The sequence below is a fragment of the Eublepharis macularius genome, chromosome 9 (assembly GCF_028583425.1).
Source record: "Eublepharis macularius isolate TG4126 chromosome 9, MPM_Emac_v1.0, whole genome shotgun sequence".
NCBI lineage: Eukaryota > Metazoa > Chordata > Lepidosauria > Squamata > Eublepharidae > Eublepharis > Eublepharis macularius.
In genome coordinates, this window is record NC_072798.1 from 36,787,434 (window position 1) to 36,807,194 (window position 19,761).

General features: G+C 42.1%; 1 protein-coding gene across 1 annotated transcript; it reads left to right on the forward strand.

Annotated features, from left to right (window-relative positions):
- Window positions 1-14,746: 14,746 nt before the first annotated feature.
- On the forward strand, window positions 14,747-17,113 carry GALR3 (galanin receptor 3). Its single transcript, XM_054989197.1, is given in 3 exon segments — window positions 14,747-15,096; window positions 16,227-17,078; window positions 17,080-17,113. Coding segments are annotated over 3 exon segments (1,236 nt in total).
- Window positions 17,114-19,761: the final 2,648 nt, after the last annotated feature.

Below are 19,761 nucleotides of genomic sequence, written 5' to 3' on the forward strand. Positions count from 1 at the left end.
TCTCAGGGCCTATGCAATTCTACAGTCTCTTTGCCAAATTGATATTTCTGGTGACCATAAGCCATGGAGGGTAACACTGAATCTAGTTGGTCTTTAAGGAGCTACTGGACCCAAATCTTGTTATTCATTGAATATAGTGTGTATCTGGTCCCTGTGCTTTTATTAGTATGCCATGGTCTACCCTGGTGTAATAGGTATGAGAAGTCTTAGGGTTTCAGAGACAGCAGGCACTATCCCAGGACTACAGTTTCTGCAAATTGAACAGCCACAGCCAATTGGCATTCTGGGATCTGGTTGGGATCTTTATAAACAAACCTCTACCCCTGCTGCAACGTCAAGCACAGATGGGAAGGCAAACAACTACCTGGAAATTGAATTGCCAGATCACTGTGGACAGTTCTGCCCATACTATATGTTTAGTGGATGGTGCAAAAGCTCTGTCCAGTTGTAAAGGTGAAACTATGAAGGATGCGTTTGGGTTCTTGCAAAACTGGATATTACAAGGTTGTAGGTGCCACTGGATACACAAGCCCACATTTCAGAACAACTGTTGCCGTGGAGGGTCTGGTAGGTGGGCTGTGGATCCTGTAGCAGCCATTCAGAAAGTGGATACAATTGCTGGGTAGAAAAGTCAAGAGCTGGGAATCATTCTGGCTTCTCCAGCTTGCTCCTAGGGCACTTTCCAGTAAGATCAGAGCCAGGCTACATGTGATGCTGTATTCAGATCCTCAACAAGAGTCCATCAACCTTAGGACCGGGATCTGAGAGACCTAGCTTAAAATTCCACTCTGCTATGGAAGCACACTGAGTGGTTCTGGGGGCCAGTCACTCAGCATAACGTACCTCACAGGGCTGTTGTTAGGACAGAGTTGAGGGCCAGAAGGATGATGTAAATTGCTTTGCATCCTCCATATTTAAAATAATTATCAATAAACCCAAGCTGCTATAAACTCATGGAGGAAACAATAGACTGGTACAATAGGTTGCCTCTGTATTCTCCACAAGCCATTTCCCTAAGTGAAAAGTCCCTCACTCACACTCAGACATTGAGTGAGCGAGTGAGCGAGTGAGAGAGCTTTAAGCCCTTGGAGGAGAAAGAGTTAAACCCAGCTTTCTCTAGCATAACAGACCTCATGGGCAATTTGGGCCTAACATCCATTTGCCGAGTACAATGGACTGCAATGCTTCAAGTCTCTCACAAAAACCATTCCACGTAAACTGGCAATGTATCTATTTAATCAGCCCTCGTTGCAACTCTTAAGAGGGCAATAAAGGCTTTTAGTTTAGTGTACTTTTTCCTTGTCCTGTACTTACACTGTTCAGCAAGGCAATGTTTCTGGTTTTCAGGGAGAAGAAAAGATTTCCCAAAGCACTGGTCTCTGAAACACATATTGGGTACTGAAAAATAGGCAGGAACTCTTCACTTGAACTGTACACTGACAAGGCCACATACCTCCAGATGCACTTGTTTCCATAGCAACAAAGTCCTGTGCTCAGCAAGCTTGTGGGTCCTTTTGTTTCTTTCTGTGGAATTAGTGTTTAACTCTGTGTGTAATGAGAGAATAAATACCTCATACATGACAGGTCAGGAACATTAATCTCTTGTGGTGCTCAAGCAAGCAACCATAGGTGTTTTGATCAGAAGCGACATGTTTGGAATAGCCACTGCTTAGCTGATCATGGTAGCCTCAACAGTCTGATGCATTTCAAGCAACTTTTTTGTTGTCCTTTCCTTCTGTCCGAGCCTCCAAGGGAGCCCTTTTGTAACAGGGCCAGAGCCAATGATGCAGTGGTATGTCTTCAGATATTAGCACAGGTTACAAAAGATCCTTGCTGCCCTCCCAATTATTCCAGATGTTATGTTTGATTTATATAACAAGCTGTAACAGTAACACGCGCATTTGCAGGTGCTGTTTATCCAGCCTTCTTGTTCTCCTCCCCCACCTCAAATCTACTTACATGATATATCTGTAAATCAGCTTATTTACTTATTTAAATGTATATACTCTGCTTTTCTCCCCAATGTAGACTGTTAAGTGGCTTACAACATTGTTCTTCCTTCCTCCGATTTATCCTCACAACAAGCCTAAGAGGTAGATTAGGTTGTGGGAGAATAACTAGCTCAAGGTCACGCAGTAAGCTTCCATGGCAGAGTTGGGGTTTGAATCTGGGTCTGATGCTGTAGCCACTAAGTTATTTATACTTCGCCTTTCTCATGCTGGCTGTATCATGCCTCAAAGAGCAGAACCACAAGTGACAAAAGGCACAGATTGGACACTTGTCTGCTTCCCTCAAGTTTTGATGGGAAATGTAGGCATCCTGGTCTTGCAGCTTCGCTCTCTGACTGCTGTCCAATGGACTTTTCAACTGTCACTTGTCCAACATTCCACCAAGCTGCCTACATTTCCCATCAAAACTTGAGGGAAGCTGACAAGTGTCCAATCTGTGCCTTTTGTCACTTGTGGTTCTGCTCTATGTCAGCTCCCCACAGGGCTGCACCTCAAGATGAAATCACCAAAAAAGTTATAAAAGAACAAGGTTCTTTCCGTAGCTAGCCTGTCAGGCTATCATGTGGACCTTTCCCAGCCAGCCACTCTGCAGAAGAGGGACAAAGAGTCAGCAAGCCCCCTTCCATTGAGTTCACCACTTTGCATTTGTTAGCCACCCTGATTTCTACACCTCTGCATCAACAGACTATACCTAGTAGCACAGTCTACAGTCCTTGTTCCTCTGCCAAGACATCTTTCTCAGCCATTTCTTACAGCATAGCTCTAGTACCTGAGTAAAAAAGCCCTCACAAATAATTCAGTTTTGCATAGTTTGCAGAAAGCCAGGAGAGTGGGAGCTTTCCTGACCTCTTCAGGCAGGCCATTCCATAAGCTGGGAGCTACCACAGAGGAAGTGTGTATACAGGCAGCAGTTGATTTTGCCCAACTGTGGGGTGCTGAAGGTCCTGTTCAGATGAGCAAAGCTGCCATGGCAGAAAAAGAAGAGTGGGATAAACATATGACTAATTAATTGGTTTTGCTTTTTGGTGGCTACACCTGTTTATTCTCCCTTCTCTTTCACTCTCTCTCATACACCCACACACCCCTTCCAGTTCAAATAACCATGGAGAATGAAGTCTGTTCAAGGTCCATGCATCTCATTGTTGGAGAAAGACTGCTAGCAAACTTTTCAGTCTCCAGGAACATATAAATGATGCATTGGGCTGAATGCCTATTCCGACTGCTGTTACGTTGCGAGTGATTATGTTGTTAGAGCTCATTGTATGCACGTATGCTATCCCCAATTCATTCTCTCCAGTTAAAAGAGGAGCTGAATAGCATGCTTAGAAACCTCTACATAAGATCTAGAAGAATGGGCTGTTAGTAAAATTTGGTGGTTAAGGGCTAGCGGTTCTGTTAGGCTGATGTAGTTTGGCAGGTCCTTGTATTCTTACATTTTGATGTGATAAGGGAAAAACTGTCTCTAAGCCTCCTTCGGGAGCAATTTGTCATATTATTTTTCTTACCAATAACAAGAACAAGATGAGAATGCTTATACATGGAAACAGCTGTGCATAGCCTGTTCAACCCTGTAAATTCATAAGGTATAAAATACTGCAGGGCTACAGTTCTTAATTTCTAAAAAGAAAGATGTCAGGATTAAGTTTAGAATATAGGACTATATGCACAACCAACACTGAAGCCCTTCTGCCTGATCCCACAAGGTTAGTCATCTAAAGATGCACATGTGATTAGGCAAAAGTACAGTGCACATGCTTGGTAGCACTTTTGTCTTTAATATTGCCCTGTTAGAAGAGCCCTAGCATTGAAAGCAAGTTCTAGGGATTAGCTCTGAACAAATGCCAACCTTTTTCCAAGGCAACATATGTGGTTCTCCACCGTTTCCATTTTATCGCCACAACTCTGTGGTTAGGTTGAAGGAGAAGGATCTCCTTTTTAAAAAAATATTTTTTTATTTTTATTGTAGACAAGTTAAAAGATAGAACAAGAGAAAGAAAGTGGAACAAAACAAAAAGACAACTACAAAGGGCCAAGAATGGCCTACAAATCAAAAGGGAGAAGGTTTCCTAAGGAGTTATATGGCAGAATAAAAGTTTGAAAACTTCTAATGAAGTTTTCTAACTTCATTCTAACTCTAACCACTATACAATGCTTTCAAAGTACAAAGTAGAAGATTATGATATGGAGGCCACACCCTTTTAACTTTAGTTTCATCAAAACCTGTCAGAGTAACTCTCTTAATTTATTTTGTCTGCCACACTGCAACCTTCATAAATTGTTTGGCATTCTACTGAGCATCACATTATTGGACATGCACACCAAATACTGGAACGCAACCCAGAGATCTGTGTTTAAATATGATTTCCATCATAGACTTACTAAATGTTTTTAACCTGTTTCTTGCCTTTAGTTCCCTGTCTTTAAAATGGGAATACTCTATTAATGCAAAGGCGCTGCTGTGAAAATGGATGAATAATAAGGAAATGTCACTAACTTGTCCCAAACTCTGGATAAATCTTGGCTTAGAAATCTATTTCACAAAGTGTTTAATTTGCAAAATGATGTGTTTGTGTTATTCACCAGGAAATCTCATGCCTAATCCTAAATGCTGCATCTGTAGTTATTGGGATAAGAGAAAGGAATTTTGTTCTTTAGCCAGCATGAATATGCACATAAAACATGAGTAAATAAAGGTATGAGCAAATAAAGGGCCTCTCTTAACATATGGCATGATGATTCAGCCAAATTAAGCTTCTTAAATTCCATTAATCATTATGGGAGAGTTAAGCATATGCTCAAATCTCTCCTACTGCAATCACTGGGACTTCAAATTAGTTAATTCTGGCTAGCTCATGTTCATAATGGTTTTTTTCCAGTATAAGCAGTGCATAATTATTATTTATTTGTTACAGAAGAATCCTGGTATCTTCTCCCAATGTAATGGGTCTGATGTCAATATATCACATTTTCACTGCTCTCATACTGCAGTTTTGTGACATTGGGAAAACACTATTCTTTCCACCAGGTAATAAATCCATTGTCCTTCCACTTGATTTGCAGAATGTGATCGTGTGGGTGTCATGGACAGTGCCTATGACATAATGTGATGAGTAACAAAATCCTCCCCTTCCCATCCCTGCCTCACTATGGCCGTCATCACACGGGCATCTCTTCCGTTAAATTTACAGCATATAGCGTCCTACCTGTTATCGGCACAGTAACGTTTCTTTGGGTCACCTAACGGCTCTTCGCGCCACCAGCTGTCCACACCGAAGCACTCTGTTCTGTTCTCTCTAACCGCGCAGAAGCAGCTCCCCCCCCCCTTTTTTTATTATTCTGGTGTTTAATTCCACTATAACGGAATAACAGCATAGAAACATTCCGTTAGAGCAAAACATTACGACCCTTTTGTTTTTCCAACTTTGAAATTATATAAATAGCCCTTTGCCCGCAGAAAACTCCCTGTCTGACGTGATCCCCATCGCTGAAGACTCTGCCATGGCGATTGAGTCATTTTTACTTCAGCAGAAAGTTTGCATTGTGTTATGGCGTTATGGCGTTATAAAGACATAATAAAATTTTAAAAAGGGGGAGTCGCAGGAAGAAATGGATTCTGGGATTGAAGGGAGGGCATAGGACGTTGCGAGGCGAAATACATCGATGTGAGGCATTCACACTGAGGCACAAAATAGCGCGACTATCAAGCACAAAGCAGAAGAGAGAAAATTGCTACAGTGTTGGAATAAGGTGGGTGTTTGCTGGGAAATAGCGCCATTTTAGCGCTAAATAAAAGCCCGTGTGATGACGGCCAACTTTGTTTAAAAGTATTATTAGAGCCTCAACATAATTAATCAATTAAATGAGTCAGTTAAAATCCTTTCGACAGACAAAAAAGATATCCCCAACTAATCAAGCAACAGGTTTGTTAAAAGTTATTATTTTTAATACAAGAATTTCTAAACACTATTTGACAAGCGCATCTTAGAATATGCATTCCCTTTTCTATTTTACCTAGGAAGGAATGCCTCTCCCAAGGTGAAGTTTGTTATGTCTATGTATGCATCATGTAAAAACAAAGTATGTTTTAATTGTGATAATTGTTTCTGCTAATATGCAAATGTATACCCATTAACTAAAATTTGGATAATTAATCAACTAACAATACTTTATTTGGCTAACAGTCCTATTTAGAATTATGATTGTGACTGGCTCTATAATGAAGTGAGGTGAGGTAGGGGTGACATGTCTCATATCATCCAGTAGCTATAGCACCTCATGCTCTTTCCCTCTACATTCTCTAGGAATCTTTAAACACTGTACAGCAAGCCATATATGCATAACATTTATTTATTTGTGCATTATCCTGTTTTTCTCTCTTATCTGAGAACTTAAAGCAACGTACCGAATAAATGCAAAAATGCATTTCAAACTAACACATATATACTACAATACTCCAAAGCCCTGGGCTGGAGCTGATTTCAACTTTCCAGCTTGCTCAGGGCTGCAGGCAACAAGCGACAGGCCAAGGTCCCTTTGACTCATGCTCCTGGCCAGGCAAAATTCCTGTAGCACAGGAAAAGCAGAAGCTCATCCTAAATCACACTGCTGGCAAAGATGTTCCTCAACTCCCTCCCCTGCAGGATGCAAGAGTCCTATTAGGCACACGCAGCTTGCCATGCTGCATTTAAAGGTTCCCGAGGGAAGAAGGAGCATTGTTATTGGCTCCAGCTGCAGTGTGGTGTGAGTATGATGGCGAAGTGGTGGCAAGTGGCAGTGCTTAGGGGCAACACCTTAGTAGGCTCAACACCAGTGATGATGATTATGGATTTCTTTAGAGGCTGAGCACAGTCTTCAGTTGTCCTGTTTGAATAATCCTCAGGTGTAAAAAAGAGCGACAGCGAAGTGGCGTGCCCCAGAAAGATCCCCCCTCCCTCTTCTGCAACAAGGCCCACCACTGACTAAATGAATGGTTTTATTCTGTTCTTTACTATATTATTTCATGGAATATGCTGGAGAATTCATCCCTCATTTTGTTACTTTCCCACCAAGCTATTCTCTCTCCCCCCTGCTACTTCATGTGGACTGGATTATGTACTGCTGCATCTTGAGTTGTGTTAGCATTACAGTACCAAGGGAGAGATATATGGTGTTATTTTAAATTGCCTGACTAAGACCTCAGATATCAGGGCATGTTACCAGATTCTGAAATTGGTTCCCATACCTGGCTCCAGTAGAAATGCGTCACTGGAACTAGGGATCGATTCACACCACTGGCAGACACATCCTGGCACATGGAAAGCTTGTGTACGGAGGTGACGCCAAGTCCATGCTGAGCTGATTATTTGCTCTTGCTGCCACATGCCGAAACTGTCTTTCAGCACACATCAGGAAGTGTGAAGGAGCCCACACATCTCCAAAGTGTGCTGGAAGCCAAATCCTCTGCGTGGCGGCAGGTACACAAGACTGTCTTGTCACAGTGAGGGAAGCGCCACATGTTGGTTGTGCGGTTGTATGAATACTTTCCTCTGTGATAGCTGTGAATAAGATCCTGCAGATTAAATCCTGCTGTAAAATATGCTGTGCTCTCACCAGTGGGGGCCAGCCCTTGGGATATGTATATTCTGTTCTACATTCCTGCAGAATGTAAGAGCAGTATCTGTGATAGATAGATAGATAGATAGATAGATAGATAGATAGATAGATAGATAGATAGATAGATAGATAGATAGATAGATAGATAGATAGATAGATAGATAGATAGATAGATAGATAGATAGATAGATAGATAGATAGATAGATAGATAGATAGATAGATAGATAGATAGATAGATAGATAGATAGATAGATAGATAGAGCATACTTAGAAAGCAGATCTGGCCATAGAAGAGTTAACCCCTCAACCAAATCTCATGGGGAAAAAAGGATCAATGGGCTTGGCAGAGCGAGAGCAAGAGAGGGGGAGCAGTAACTGAGAGAGAGAGCGATAGATCAAGGGAGGAGGGAGCGAGAGAAAAAGCCGAGGCAGCCAGAGGGAGGAAAGATGCATTGAGAAGTAGCCAGTGAGACAGAGGCACAAAGAAGAAACCCCTTGTGCATCTCAACTTGCAGACTTCTCTGGTCCTGGCACAGGAGCAAAGAGGGGACAGGGCTTCTCTGTGATGCCCAGTTCTTGCTGTTGAGTGGCAAAAATCTGAAGGAAGCCTCTGAGGAACCCACCTCCAAACTAACAAGTGAGTACTGCCTTTTGGAGAGGGAGGAAGCAATAGGACAGAAAAGGCGGAACAGGTTTGTTTCAACCTGGCCCAGGAGGGACTAGAAAGGAACAAAAAAAGAAAGCAGTTCTTCCTTGAGTTGCCAGAGTCAGCAGACCGGACATTATTTTCTTATTTGTATAGAAGGGAGAATTCTAGCTGGTGCAGCTTCTCACAGCATCATTTACAGGAGGCAGTGATGAAACTGCTTGCATAGAGTGACCACCTCTCCTTGACTGGAGAGGCACACAGAACGGCTTGCATGGGAGAAGCACAGAACCATTCTCTTTTATGGTGCAATATAGATGAATTGGAGATCGATAAAATTATGTTTTACCATGGAGCAAGTAATGTCCAACAGAGACTAAGCATCTTCCAAAGGCAATACTATGCAAGCCCTTTCTGTTTCAACATGGATTTAGTAGTCAGGAATATGTAAGGGTTTGTTTTAGTCATATATTGTAGTAAGGTGAGTTTTATAGGTAAAATTTAGTGCCTATTTTTAAAAGCTCTGTTATGTAATTTTTTTTTTAAGTAGTATTGTTTTTTACAATAATACTGTGATTATAAAAGTTGCTACCTGCTCAAAGCCCTTGCAGATGGGATATGATAAGAATAATGTAGTGCAGCAAATGTTTCTTCATTTTTTTTGCCATCTTCTGGGCATGGAGCAGGGGTCAGTGGGGGTGTGGTGGGGAGGTAGTTGTGAATTTCCTGCATTGTGCAGGGGGTTGGACTAGATGACCCTGGAGGTACCTTCCAACTCTATGATTCTAAGAACATCAAAAGCTCGTCCCTAGGGTAAGTCTGAGAGACACTCCAGAGGCAAGCAGAATAGAGAGCATCTCAAAAGGATTTGGGGAAGGTGGGGTGACTGCTCTCTCTACCACAGAGATAATGTGGGAAAAGCTGACCAGTTCACACCTGAGAAAATATCAACATGACTTTCCTCTGTGGCACTGATCATTCCTTCTTGCTAAGTAGCTCTTATTTTATAGAGGCTGCTAATATCATTTTACACTTTGTATCTGAATCATTTGTATAACTGACATGATGAAACTACAGCAATACTAATTAAAATCTATAAACAATGTTAATCTTAAAGACGCTCATGAAACCACTGTGGTCCCCCTCCTTCCCTCTCTAGAATTTTTTCTTCATCTTGCAAATTGTGAAAATGGCAGCTTAATACTACAAAATACATTTAATTCTGAATCAGATCCTGATTTTGGTCAGCTGCTGTGTCTCACCAAACTTCACACCCTATATTCTGACATTGTGTGTATTTCACTGGGAAGCCAGCCAGCCTCAACCCGGTTAGGGACCTGTGCAGATGATTACCCTGCTTTGTGTCTGTATCCACTTCTTGCTCAAGATGAATCAGCTGTTTGACTCATTGGCCACAAGCAGAACCTGGAATTGTGCATGTTGTCACAGACCCCCAAAACGTACACATGTGCAAAATTTCAGGTTCTGCTTATGAGTCACATGTTCCATTTGACTTGAGAACAGATAATCTATACTGAGGATTTTAAAAAAAAAAATAAATTGGCACAAGCAAGGCAGTTGTGAGCAAAAGAGCTTAGTAGACAGCAGTATGATTGGGCCTGGGTGGCTCCAGGTGGCTCCAGGGTTGGGCAAGTTGCTGTCACTTAAACACATTACCCCTGGATGTGCACATGTCCCCCGTTCCTTCTCATTTAAGCCCATCAGTGCTTGCAAGACTAAAAGAAACACACAGTCTGCTCCTTCTTGGTACCGCATGAAATGGAAGATTGTCCAGATGGTCCCTGATCTCCCATTTTGAGTGAGAACGGATGGGCCAACCTGTCCTGGTCAGAGCAGTCCCTCTGACTCTGCAGATGCCCAGCCATAATGTCCCTGCCTGAACTGGGTCTAATGGATTTGCTGTTGTAAGAAATTTCACCTGGAGACAGCTTGTTTCAGAAAACTGAAAGAAATTTGAAAGAGGGATTACTTTTTTTATGCCTCCCACTTTCATCTCTGATTATTATTATTATTTCAAAGACTTACTTGACTGGAGTATTCTATGGGATGAAAGATGTGTATATGTACACTACATAAAATGATAACTGTTCAAAAAACATTCTCAACTCTCTTGTAAGTTATTGTCCACCTTTAGCCTTTAACATTACTAAGGTGGCCAGGACGCACAGGAAAATAGGGCACCTCTATCTTTAAGAGAGGCGGGGAGAGGGACAGACTTTTTTCCACCACTGTGCGATAAGCGGCAGTTTCCCAGCCTTTATACACTATAATGAAAAGTAGATCAGTAACTCTTTGGCATCTGACTGAAATTGGCGCAGCCAATTTGGAGTCCAAAGAGATGGATGGTTGCCACACACTGTCTTGTATGATTAAAGATTGGAACCACACTGTCCTTTCCAGTGAGTTCATGCAGAAGTAATCACGGAGCTGTCACCTTTTGTCCCAAATATACATTACATCCTATTATTTGGAAAGGGTTCAAGAGGGGCTTGTTTTTATGTTTGATTTGTGAATGGTAAATTTTGGCCTATAATGGCTCTTAAGCTGGGGTACAACACAGTGGGAAAAGGGGGAAATCATTTTAAAAAATCAAGTAATTCCTGTCAGATGCCCTAAAACCACAACAGCTGCACAGTCCTTAGAATTTTTCATTCAATGTCCCAAGAGCCTTCAAAACAAAGAAGTTTCTTTGTCAGTTTCTTTTTTAAAAAAGTAAAAGTAAAAGGGCTGGCAGGCTTCTCTCAGGGAAATAGTGTATGCTTTAAAATAATGTATGCTCAGATTCTCAGATTAATGGTTTCTGAAGCAGCGTGCAAAGTAAAATCTACAATTAAAACAAATCAATAACATAGCCATTAAAAGGCAATTCATTAAATAGAATCACCAAACATTTGTGTGTGTGTGTGCTATGTACCATCAAGTCGCTTCCAACTTATTGCAACCCTATGAATTAATAACCTCCAATATTATCAATAGCCTTGCTAAGATATTGCAACAAACATTAATTGCAATTAAAATCAGATTGTTAAAATTAGCACCCCAAAAATATTTGATATTTAAAAAAAACGTATCCTGATACCTCAAAAATGTTAGCTTAATATCTAACACTTAGAAGGCTGTTGAGAGGGAATCAAACTGGTGAGATGCCACCACTGAAAAGGTCCTATTTTTATGACTTTACCCCTTCCCTGGAAAATATTAATTCTCAGGCAAGTCCATATTGGGGTAAATGGTGCTCTAAGGGCAGGTATCATGATTGAAAAATCATAATTGTAATAATCTGCTTTTGAATAAGACAAACCCTTAGTACCAGGAGGGAATTATAAGAGGTGCATGTTGTCCCTGGGTCCAGACTATACAGTTCTACAGATCAAGACTAGTACCTTAAATTGTTCCTGGAAATTCACTAGAAGTGAAGCTCTTGGGTCTATATTTGCCCCTATCAGAAAATGTGCTGATGCATTCTGGATGAGATAATGTTTCCAAATGTAGTCCAGTTTAGCTTGCCAACTGGCCTAGAGAAAAACATCCTATTCAGTTAATAGAGGCTAACTGTGTGAAAATCTATAGTTGATGCTTTACATGGCATGGAGATACATAACAGCATTCAGGAAATAATATGCCACAGAAAATGTTTCTCTAGGCCAGTTGGCAACTTTGCTTCCAGTGTAGTTCAAGCAAGAGTTGCTAACTTGTCTTTCTCCACAGAGCACCAGTTTCTAACATCTGCTTAGTTTATTCTGCTTTTGTTTATTTATACCCTGCTTTTCTCCCTGATGAGAATTCAAAGTAGCTTAAAGTATTGTTCTCCTCTTATCTACTTTATCCTCAAAACAACAACCCTGTGAGGTATGTTAGGCTGAGAGAGTGAGTGGGCCAAGTGAGCTTCTATGGCAGAGTGGAGATTTCCATCTGGCAGTTTCTCTACACAGTACTTTTGACATGTGTTCTTCATGTGTCAAGAGATGCAATGTTAGCCAGAAAGCGTAGTTTTAAATGACAGAGCCGGCACAGATTGCTCTGGAGGGGACGGATTCTCTCAGCCTTCCGCCACCACTGGTATTTCCCCTTCTGGAGCCTTTGCCCTGCTGAGGCTTGGTTAATTCAAAGTTTTAAGCAGTGAGGGCATCAGGGTAAAAGCTCCAGAAGGGGAAACAGTCTGGCACACCAGGGGTGGCAGAGGGCTGTGAGAGAATCCGTCCCCTCCAGAGCCCAACTCATACTCCATTATCTCGTTTGTAAAAAAAGTAATCAACAAAACAATTAATGCATCACAAGGCTGCCCTCTCATTCCATTAACATCCACTTAATTCTCTCCTCCCATTCTGCTGCCAGGAGGCCTGCACTGAGCCCTGTTGAACAAAGGCAGACATTTTAATTCTCCAAAACAAGAAAGAGGTTTAACAGCTTTGGGAACGTAATGAAGTAAAGAGAGCCAAGTGGTGCCTGGCACAGGTTTCCTCTACGAAGGACTGCAGCCAGGTTTTTCATCTGCGAAGGAGGTTGGGATTTTGATCCTAAATACCTCAGGTGACCTAGAACCAATCCAGAACTATCAGCAGCACCAATTGCATCACAGAGGAGGAATGAGCAATACCTCTCCAGCGCACAATGCAAAATCAGCTTAAAGGCTGATAACATCATAAAAAGGCTTTTCCACATGGGTTTTTTCATTGGTTCTGGTCCCATACAACTTTGATTTATTTCCTGGTTTCCTTGTGCATTTTTTTATAATGTTAGGTCATTATAATGTTATGACATCATTGCAATAATAGATGCTGCAGAGTCTCTGCATCCTTTTGTGTAGAAATAAGGAAAAAGCCATATCTCTTGCAATGGAAGAGGCTAGAGACTTTTTTTTTTAATGAAAGCTGGGGATTCAGAGAACCTGCTGCATCTGTTATTGCAATGTTAGATCATTATAATGTTATGAAATTGATGATTTAAAAAAAAATCACAACAGTCCCATGGGGTGCTTCAATAAGCACAAAAAATAAAAAAGGGGGAGGCAAGCTGTGATGCCACTGATGATTCCAGTGATGACACAGCACCCTCGCTTGAAAATCCTGATTATTTAGAGAACGTGAGGAAGAAATAAACCACCCCACAACCATTAAAATGCAGAGGGACAGCAGACACGAGGAAAAAAATGTATCCAGACTGATTCCAGCGCTTGTGGATCAACTGCTAAGAAAATCAAGGATAAGTTGATTGTGTGGAAAACCCCAGAAGTCAGTAGCGCTGGGAAAGGGACTACAGGGTCATCAATCAAAATATCCCAATTCAAACCCATATAGTTGAGTACCAGGTATCACTGCACTTTGCCATCTACTGGGCATAGCGGAGGTGTCAGATTCTGAAGCCCCTACTACCAGGGCTTTTTTTCTGGGAAAAGAGGTGGTGGAACTCAGTGGGTTGCCCTCAGAGAAAATGGTCACATGGCTGGTGGCCCCGCCCCCTGATCTCCAGACAGAGGGGAGTTTAGATTGCCCTCCGTGCCACTGGAGCAGCGTGGAGGGCAATCTAAGCTCCCCTCTGTCTGGAGATCAGGGGGCGGGGCCACCAGCCATGTGACCATTTTCAAGAGGTTCTGGAACTCTGTTCCACCGCGTTCCCACTGAAAAAAAGCCCTGCTTACTACCATCCAGACGAAAGATGCACTTTATCTTTCAAAGGTAGACCTGCCCCATTTTACCTCTCTGCTCATACCTGCAGCAGCCCACCAGATAGAAACCATTGAGTTTAACAAAGCCTTCCCTACCACTTATAAACATGCAAGCAAACATTTGCTTAACTACAATTTCTGGCTCCCATTAAAAACACAGGGCTGATGAAAAAAAAAATGGCAGCTCTATTTGTGGGATTTGGGTATGAATCAATCAAAGCCTCAGCAGCACCCCCAAATATGACACATACACAGTGTCATCTGTATGCATGGTGTCCAATTGTGTATTGCAGAGGCATGTACAGCGCAAAACAAATACTGGTATTCCATTGGCAGCTCTTTTCTGCCCCCCTTCCCACTCAGTGAAATAGCCCCAAGCCATGTTTTCAACCCTCATGAGTTTTACAATCAGTTTGGAAGGTTAGTACTGTGAGCTGGTGATAGGGAACCTGGTGTACACTCTTCTTTTTATTAAATTGGTTTTTCTTTCAGCAGCAGTTGCTTTGAATCCCAGAAAATCCCTATGCAGCACACATGCTGATGCTCGCAATACAACCAATGCTGGCTAGAGTCACAGGTTGCGTATGCAAGGGAACAGGATTCTGACTAGAATCATAGGTTCTAGGGGGGAGGAAACACAGGGAACATTGGTTCTGTTTGCTAAACTGGAACAATCAGTCATTTTTCTGCCTTTTGGGATCATGGCCATTGCATATGGATGTAGGTTGAAAACACTACATCACTTTCATCTCTGTGGCTGCTATTTTGATATCTTTCTCTCTATCTTGCCAGGCCCTTTCTCAGATGGGGAGATGCCAGACAGCTGGAATGCATCAGCAGACAGCGTGGAAGCACGAACTGCAGGCATTATTGTGCCAGTGGTCTTCTCCCTCATCTTCCTCCTGGGTACAATAGGGAATGGCTTGGTATTGGTCGTGTTGCTACGTAATGGGCAAGTGAAATACAACACTACCAACCTGTTCATCCTCAACCTGGCTGTGGCAGACCTATGCTTCATCATCTTCTGTGTGCCCTTCCAGGCCACTATCTACACCCTGGATGGATGGCTCTTTGGTGCCTTTGCTTGCAAGGCAGTGCACTTCCTCATCTACCTCACCATGTATGCCAGCAGTTTCACCCTGGCAGCTGTCTCTGTGGACAGGTAAATGTGAGCATCTCTCTGGGAAGACCAATTCTTTGCCCCACAAATCAATAGACATGATCTATGTAGGACTGCTACTTCCTTCTTGGAAGGATGCAGGAAGAGAAGCTCTTCCGGGTATCCAGATTATTTAAGTGATTGTATCTGTGCATGTATGGATTGGGATAAGAACATTGTATATTGTTAGTTAGTATATGTTTATTCCGTCCTTCTTCCAAGGACCTCAAGGTAGTGTACATCATTCTCCCCTCCTTTGTTTCATCCTCACAACAGCCTTATGAGATAGATGAGGCACAGAAAGAGTGACTGGCCCAAGGTCACCCAATAAGCTTAGTCCAGCACTCTAACCACTACACGTACTGTTTCCACCAATACTATCAAACTAATACTCTTAGAACTGATCCACAGTAATTCATTGCCCTCTACTTTTAACCCATCCTCTCTGCCCATTTCATGTACCATACAGAGTATTTCTTACTTTCTCCTCTAATACTTACTCTGTTTTTATGTCTTTATCTTTTTCATATTTCCTCCTCCCTGGCAGGCCTCAACACTTCACTTAGCAACCTCATCCTACTTAGTGCTTTTTGTTCCCTCACACAGAAAAAGTTCCTGTCAGAAATACGCATTGTTTTTAGCATCCCTTAGGCCTATAGGTTTCAGAGCTCAATCTACGTTCTCTCTATATCGAAAGAAAAACCTAGCAAATTGCACACCAAATTCTGTGGGAATTATGCAGCTAGAACATATTCAGTTGGATCCAGACTAAATTGGCAATTGCTGCTGATTTGCCTCTAAGGGTGTAAACCCTCTTCATGATATTCATCAGGGTCCCCTGTCCCCCAAGAGCAGCATTTCTTGGAGATCAGTGGGCTGAAGTGGGAAGGGAGAGGCAGGAAAATTCCATTCTGCCACTGGAAAATGTAATCTGGATCCAGCACATCATGTCTGCATTCCATACATTGTTGCAGGTCCAACTATTGGGTTACACTGGAGATATTCATGACACTTTAAGTGGAGTCAGTGAAGAACCTGGATAAGTGGGGTGGTGGTATTAATGGTGTGAGGCAATGAAGGAAGAAAAGAACAATGTGGAGTCAACAGCAATAATTCATTATCTCCTCCTTTAGGTATCTGGCTATTCGATACCCACTGAAATCCAGGGACCTCCGTACGTCTCGCAACGCAGCTCTTGCCATTGTACTCATTTGGACACTATCGCTGCTTTTTGCAGGACCCTATCTCAGCTACTACCAAATAGTCCACTATCAGGAGATGCCAATCTGCATCCCTATTTGGGAGGACCAACGCCGGAAGATCTTGGATATCCTCACCTTTGTATTTGGCTATGTCCTCCCTGTATTTGTTGTCAGCCTGGCTTATGCTAGGACCATTAAGTTCTTGTGGACCTCTGTAGACCCCATTGAGAGAATCTCAGAGTCCCGGAAAGCCAAGCGCAGGGTCACCAAGATGATTGTTGCTGTGGCTGTTCTCTTCTGCCTGTGCTGGCTGCCTCACCACTTGGTCATCTTGTGCTTTTGGTTTGGCTCTTTTCCTTTCAACCGAGCCACCTATGTTTGTCGCCTGGCTTCCCACTGCCTGTCCTATGCTAATTCTTGCCTCAACCCGATTGTCTATGCGCTTATCTCCAAGCATTTCCGTAAGCGATTCAAGCAGGTCTTCACATGTCTTCTCATCCAAGACAGGAACAGAAAGAAGCAAGATGGTAACAAGGTTCATGTGGCCAATGTGGCCAATGGTTTAGTCAACCATATGGGGGGGTTCTATGGAGGGAACACTGAGGTAACCCAACTCCATGAGGAAAATATCAGGTGTTACCAGGGCCTGGTGCTGAAAGAAGCCGAAGGAGTTGTTCCTGAGGCATGGCCTCTTAAGTTAGAAGACACTGCCTTCTCTGATCAATCCGGGGTGGTAGACGAAGAAGATTTTGGAAAAACTAAAAACAACCCAGTGTCTGACACATCACAGAACTCCTCATCATATGGGAGAACTTTAACTTAACTGTCCATGGCAGCTATTAAAAATGGAAGATACATTCCTCTCAGTATGACAGTCATGATCCCATCCTCATGAGATGAATGTTTGTGGAGAACAGGCAGTCTCCAGTGAGCTTTCATCAGTACAGTCAAACTACCCATAACTTGTCAGTAAAAATGTCAACTGTCAAATGATGCTTCAGTTTAATAGTACCAGTTACACCCTGTTCGTACAGCAATGGCTGCAGAAAATCTTAAATCAAATTTCCAAAAGGCTGACGCATGCTGCTGTAGAAATCAAGGGTCTTTCTAAAAATTAGGCATAAAGGAAATAGAACTAAATTTCCTATATGTTAAAAATTCTTATTATGCAGAAGGAAGCAGTTAAGGACACATTTTTTCTTCTTCATTACAGCCATTCTCCACTCAGCCATGGAATGTGGCTGGGTGACCTTGGAGGAGATACACACTCTCAGCCTAACCCTCCTTGCAGGGTTGTTGTGAAGATAAAATGGAGGTGAGGAGAACAATATAAACCACTTTGGATCCCCATTGGGGAGAAAGGCAGGATATAAAGCAAATATATAAATAAATAAAAACAAAATTTAATGAACATAATGTGCTAGGTTCTATGAGGACAGAGAAGTGCCATGGCTTTGCACAGAAGAATAGTGATTAGATGGACAGGACAAGACAGAAAAAAGGTCAAATGGAAATAAAGAAAGTTAGGAACATATGAACTGCCTTATCCTAAGTCAGAGAACTTGGCCATCTAGTTCAGTATCGGCTGCTCTGACTGCTGGTAGCTTTATAGACAGGAAAGCTTTTCCCCAACTCCTTCTACCTCAGACCTGTTTAAGTAGAAACATCAAGATTTACTTACTGTACTTACAGTTTGCTTTTCTTGCTGAGTGTAAACCCGCAGGCCTTCTGCATATAAAGCGTGTATGCTACTACTGAGCCATGGATCCTGTTCTGGGCATTTCAGAAGAAAATCTATTTATTGAAATATTTGTTGGTGGAAAGTGCTATTAAGTCATAGCTGACTTATGGCAACACCTGCTGGGGTTTTCAAGACAAGAGACTAACAGAGGTGGTTTGCCATTGCCTGCCTCTGCAACCCAGCTCCTCTTTGGAGGTCTCCCATCCAATTACTAACTAAGGCTGACCTTGTTTAGTTTTTGAAATCTGGCTTGTCTGGACTATCCAAGTCAGGGCACTGAGATATTTATACCTTGCTTTTCCCCATTGGGCACCAAAAGCAGCTTATAGCATCATTCTCCCTTCCTTTGTTTTATCCTCACAACAACAATCCTGTGAGATGGGATAGATTATGAGATACCGATGGGCCACTCCGCCAGCTTCTATGGGAGAGTGGGGATTCACACTTGGATTTCCCAGATGGGAACCATTATACTACACCAGCTTTGCTAAAGAAGTAGATAAGGGCCTTTTCCTGATGAAAGAAATGGGTGAATAAATAGATGGAGGGCAGCTAGAAACATGGAGGAGGAAAAAGATCATGGATGTCTTTGTATTGATCGTAGCTGAATTTGTGTGAGGAGATGATGAAGGAGAGCTACAATGAAGAGCAATCACCCAGAGGAGTTTACATGTAATGATGAGCACAATAGAGGTTTCTTACAAAGGGGGAAAAGATCTATAGATAGGATAATTGGGGCAGAAACACATCCACTGCCTCCCATAGGTGTCCTAGTAGCTACAGATAAGGTTGCAGACTGGCCTGGAGTAAAACTTGCTTTTCCTTTAATAAAGGCTTAAATGTGTGGCAATTGGCAGTTGAAGCTTTCCATGGCATGAAGGTAACTAACATCACCTAGTAAATAACATCTCATTAAGTTTCTATTAAACAACAGGACATTTTTCTCCAGGCCAGTTGTTAAGCCTAGCAACAGATATTTTCTCTCCTTTGCACAGAGATATACTCGATGTGAGCTTTACTCCCGAATCCTCTCTACTGTCTCTTTCAGCCACACCAAGGAGGAAGAGCAGAAAGGTCATGCTTGGTCCTGTAGTAGTAATTTAACATTCTAAAATATTGCTGATCTCTTGGAAATTTCACACTCATTGGATCATGTCCAGCAATATTTCTGGCAGTAAATTGACTGACATTTATTAGAATTAAACATCGCTGATCTTGATGAAATGGACTTTTGAAAGGGTATCGAAGAAGACACAAAGCTGCAATCTCATATTCACTAACTTGGACATAAACCACATCGATCTAAGAGAAAGTTACCTGGGAATAACGGTTTCAGGAATAGGCTTTAAGCATTTCAAATCTGTACCTAGCAAACAAAGTGCCCGCTGAACTCTGTGTTGTTTTGCTGATGATGCTTCAGCCTTTAATGTGAGAGACTGTGATCAGATGTCTGGAGTTTACAGGCAGAAAAGCAGTGATTGTGCTTAGGAAAAAGTTGTTTACTAAAAATACAGGTAATGACACTGTAATTATATGCAGTATAATTCAGTTGCCATTTCCTCTGTCTCCCTCCTTTCTGAAAATTGCTGTTTCATCAAGCAGTGTTTGTGGGTAAATCTCACACTTTGTAGCAGAGAGGGCCTCCTTTTCAATCCTATTTCTAAACCTCCTGTTGGAAAGAAAGTTCATATAAATGGCTTATTAGTCCCACTGCATCCTGGGTGT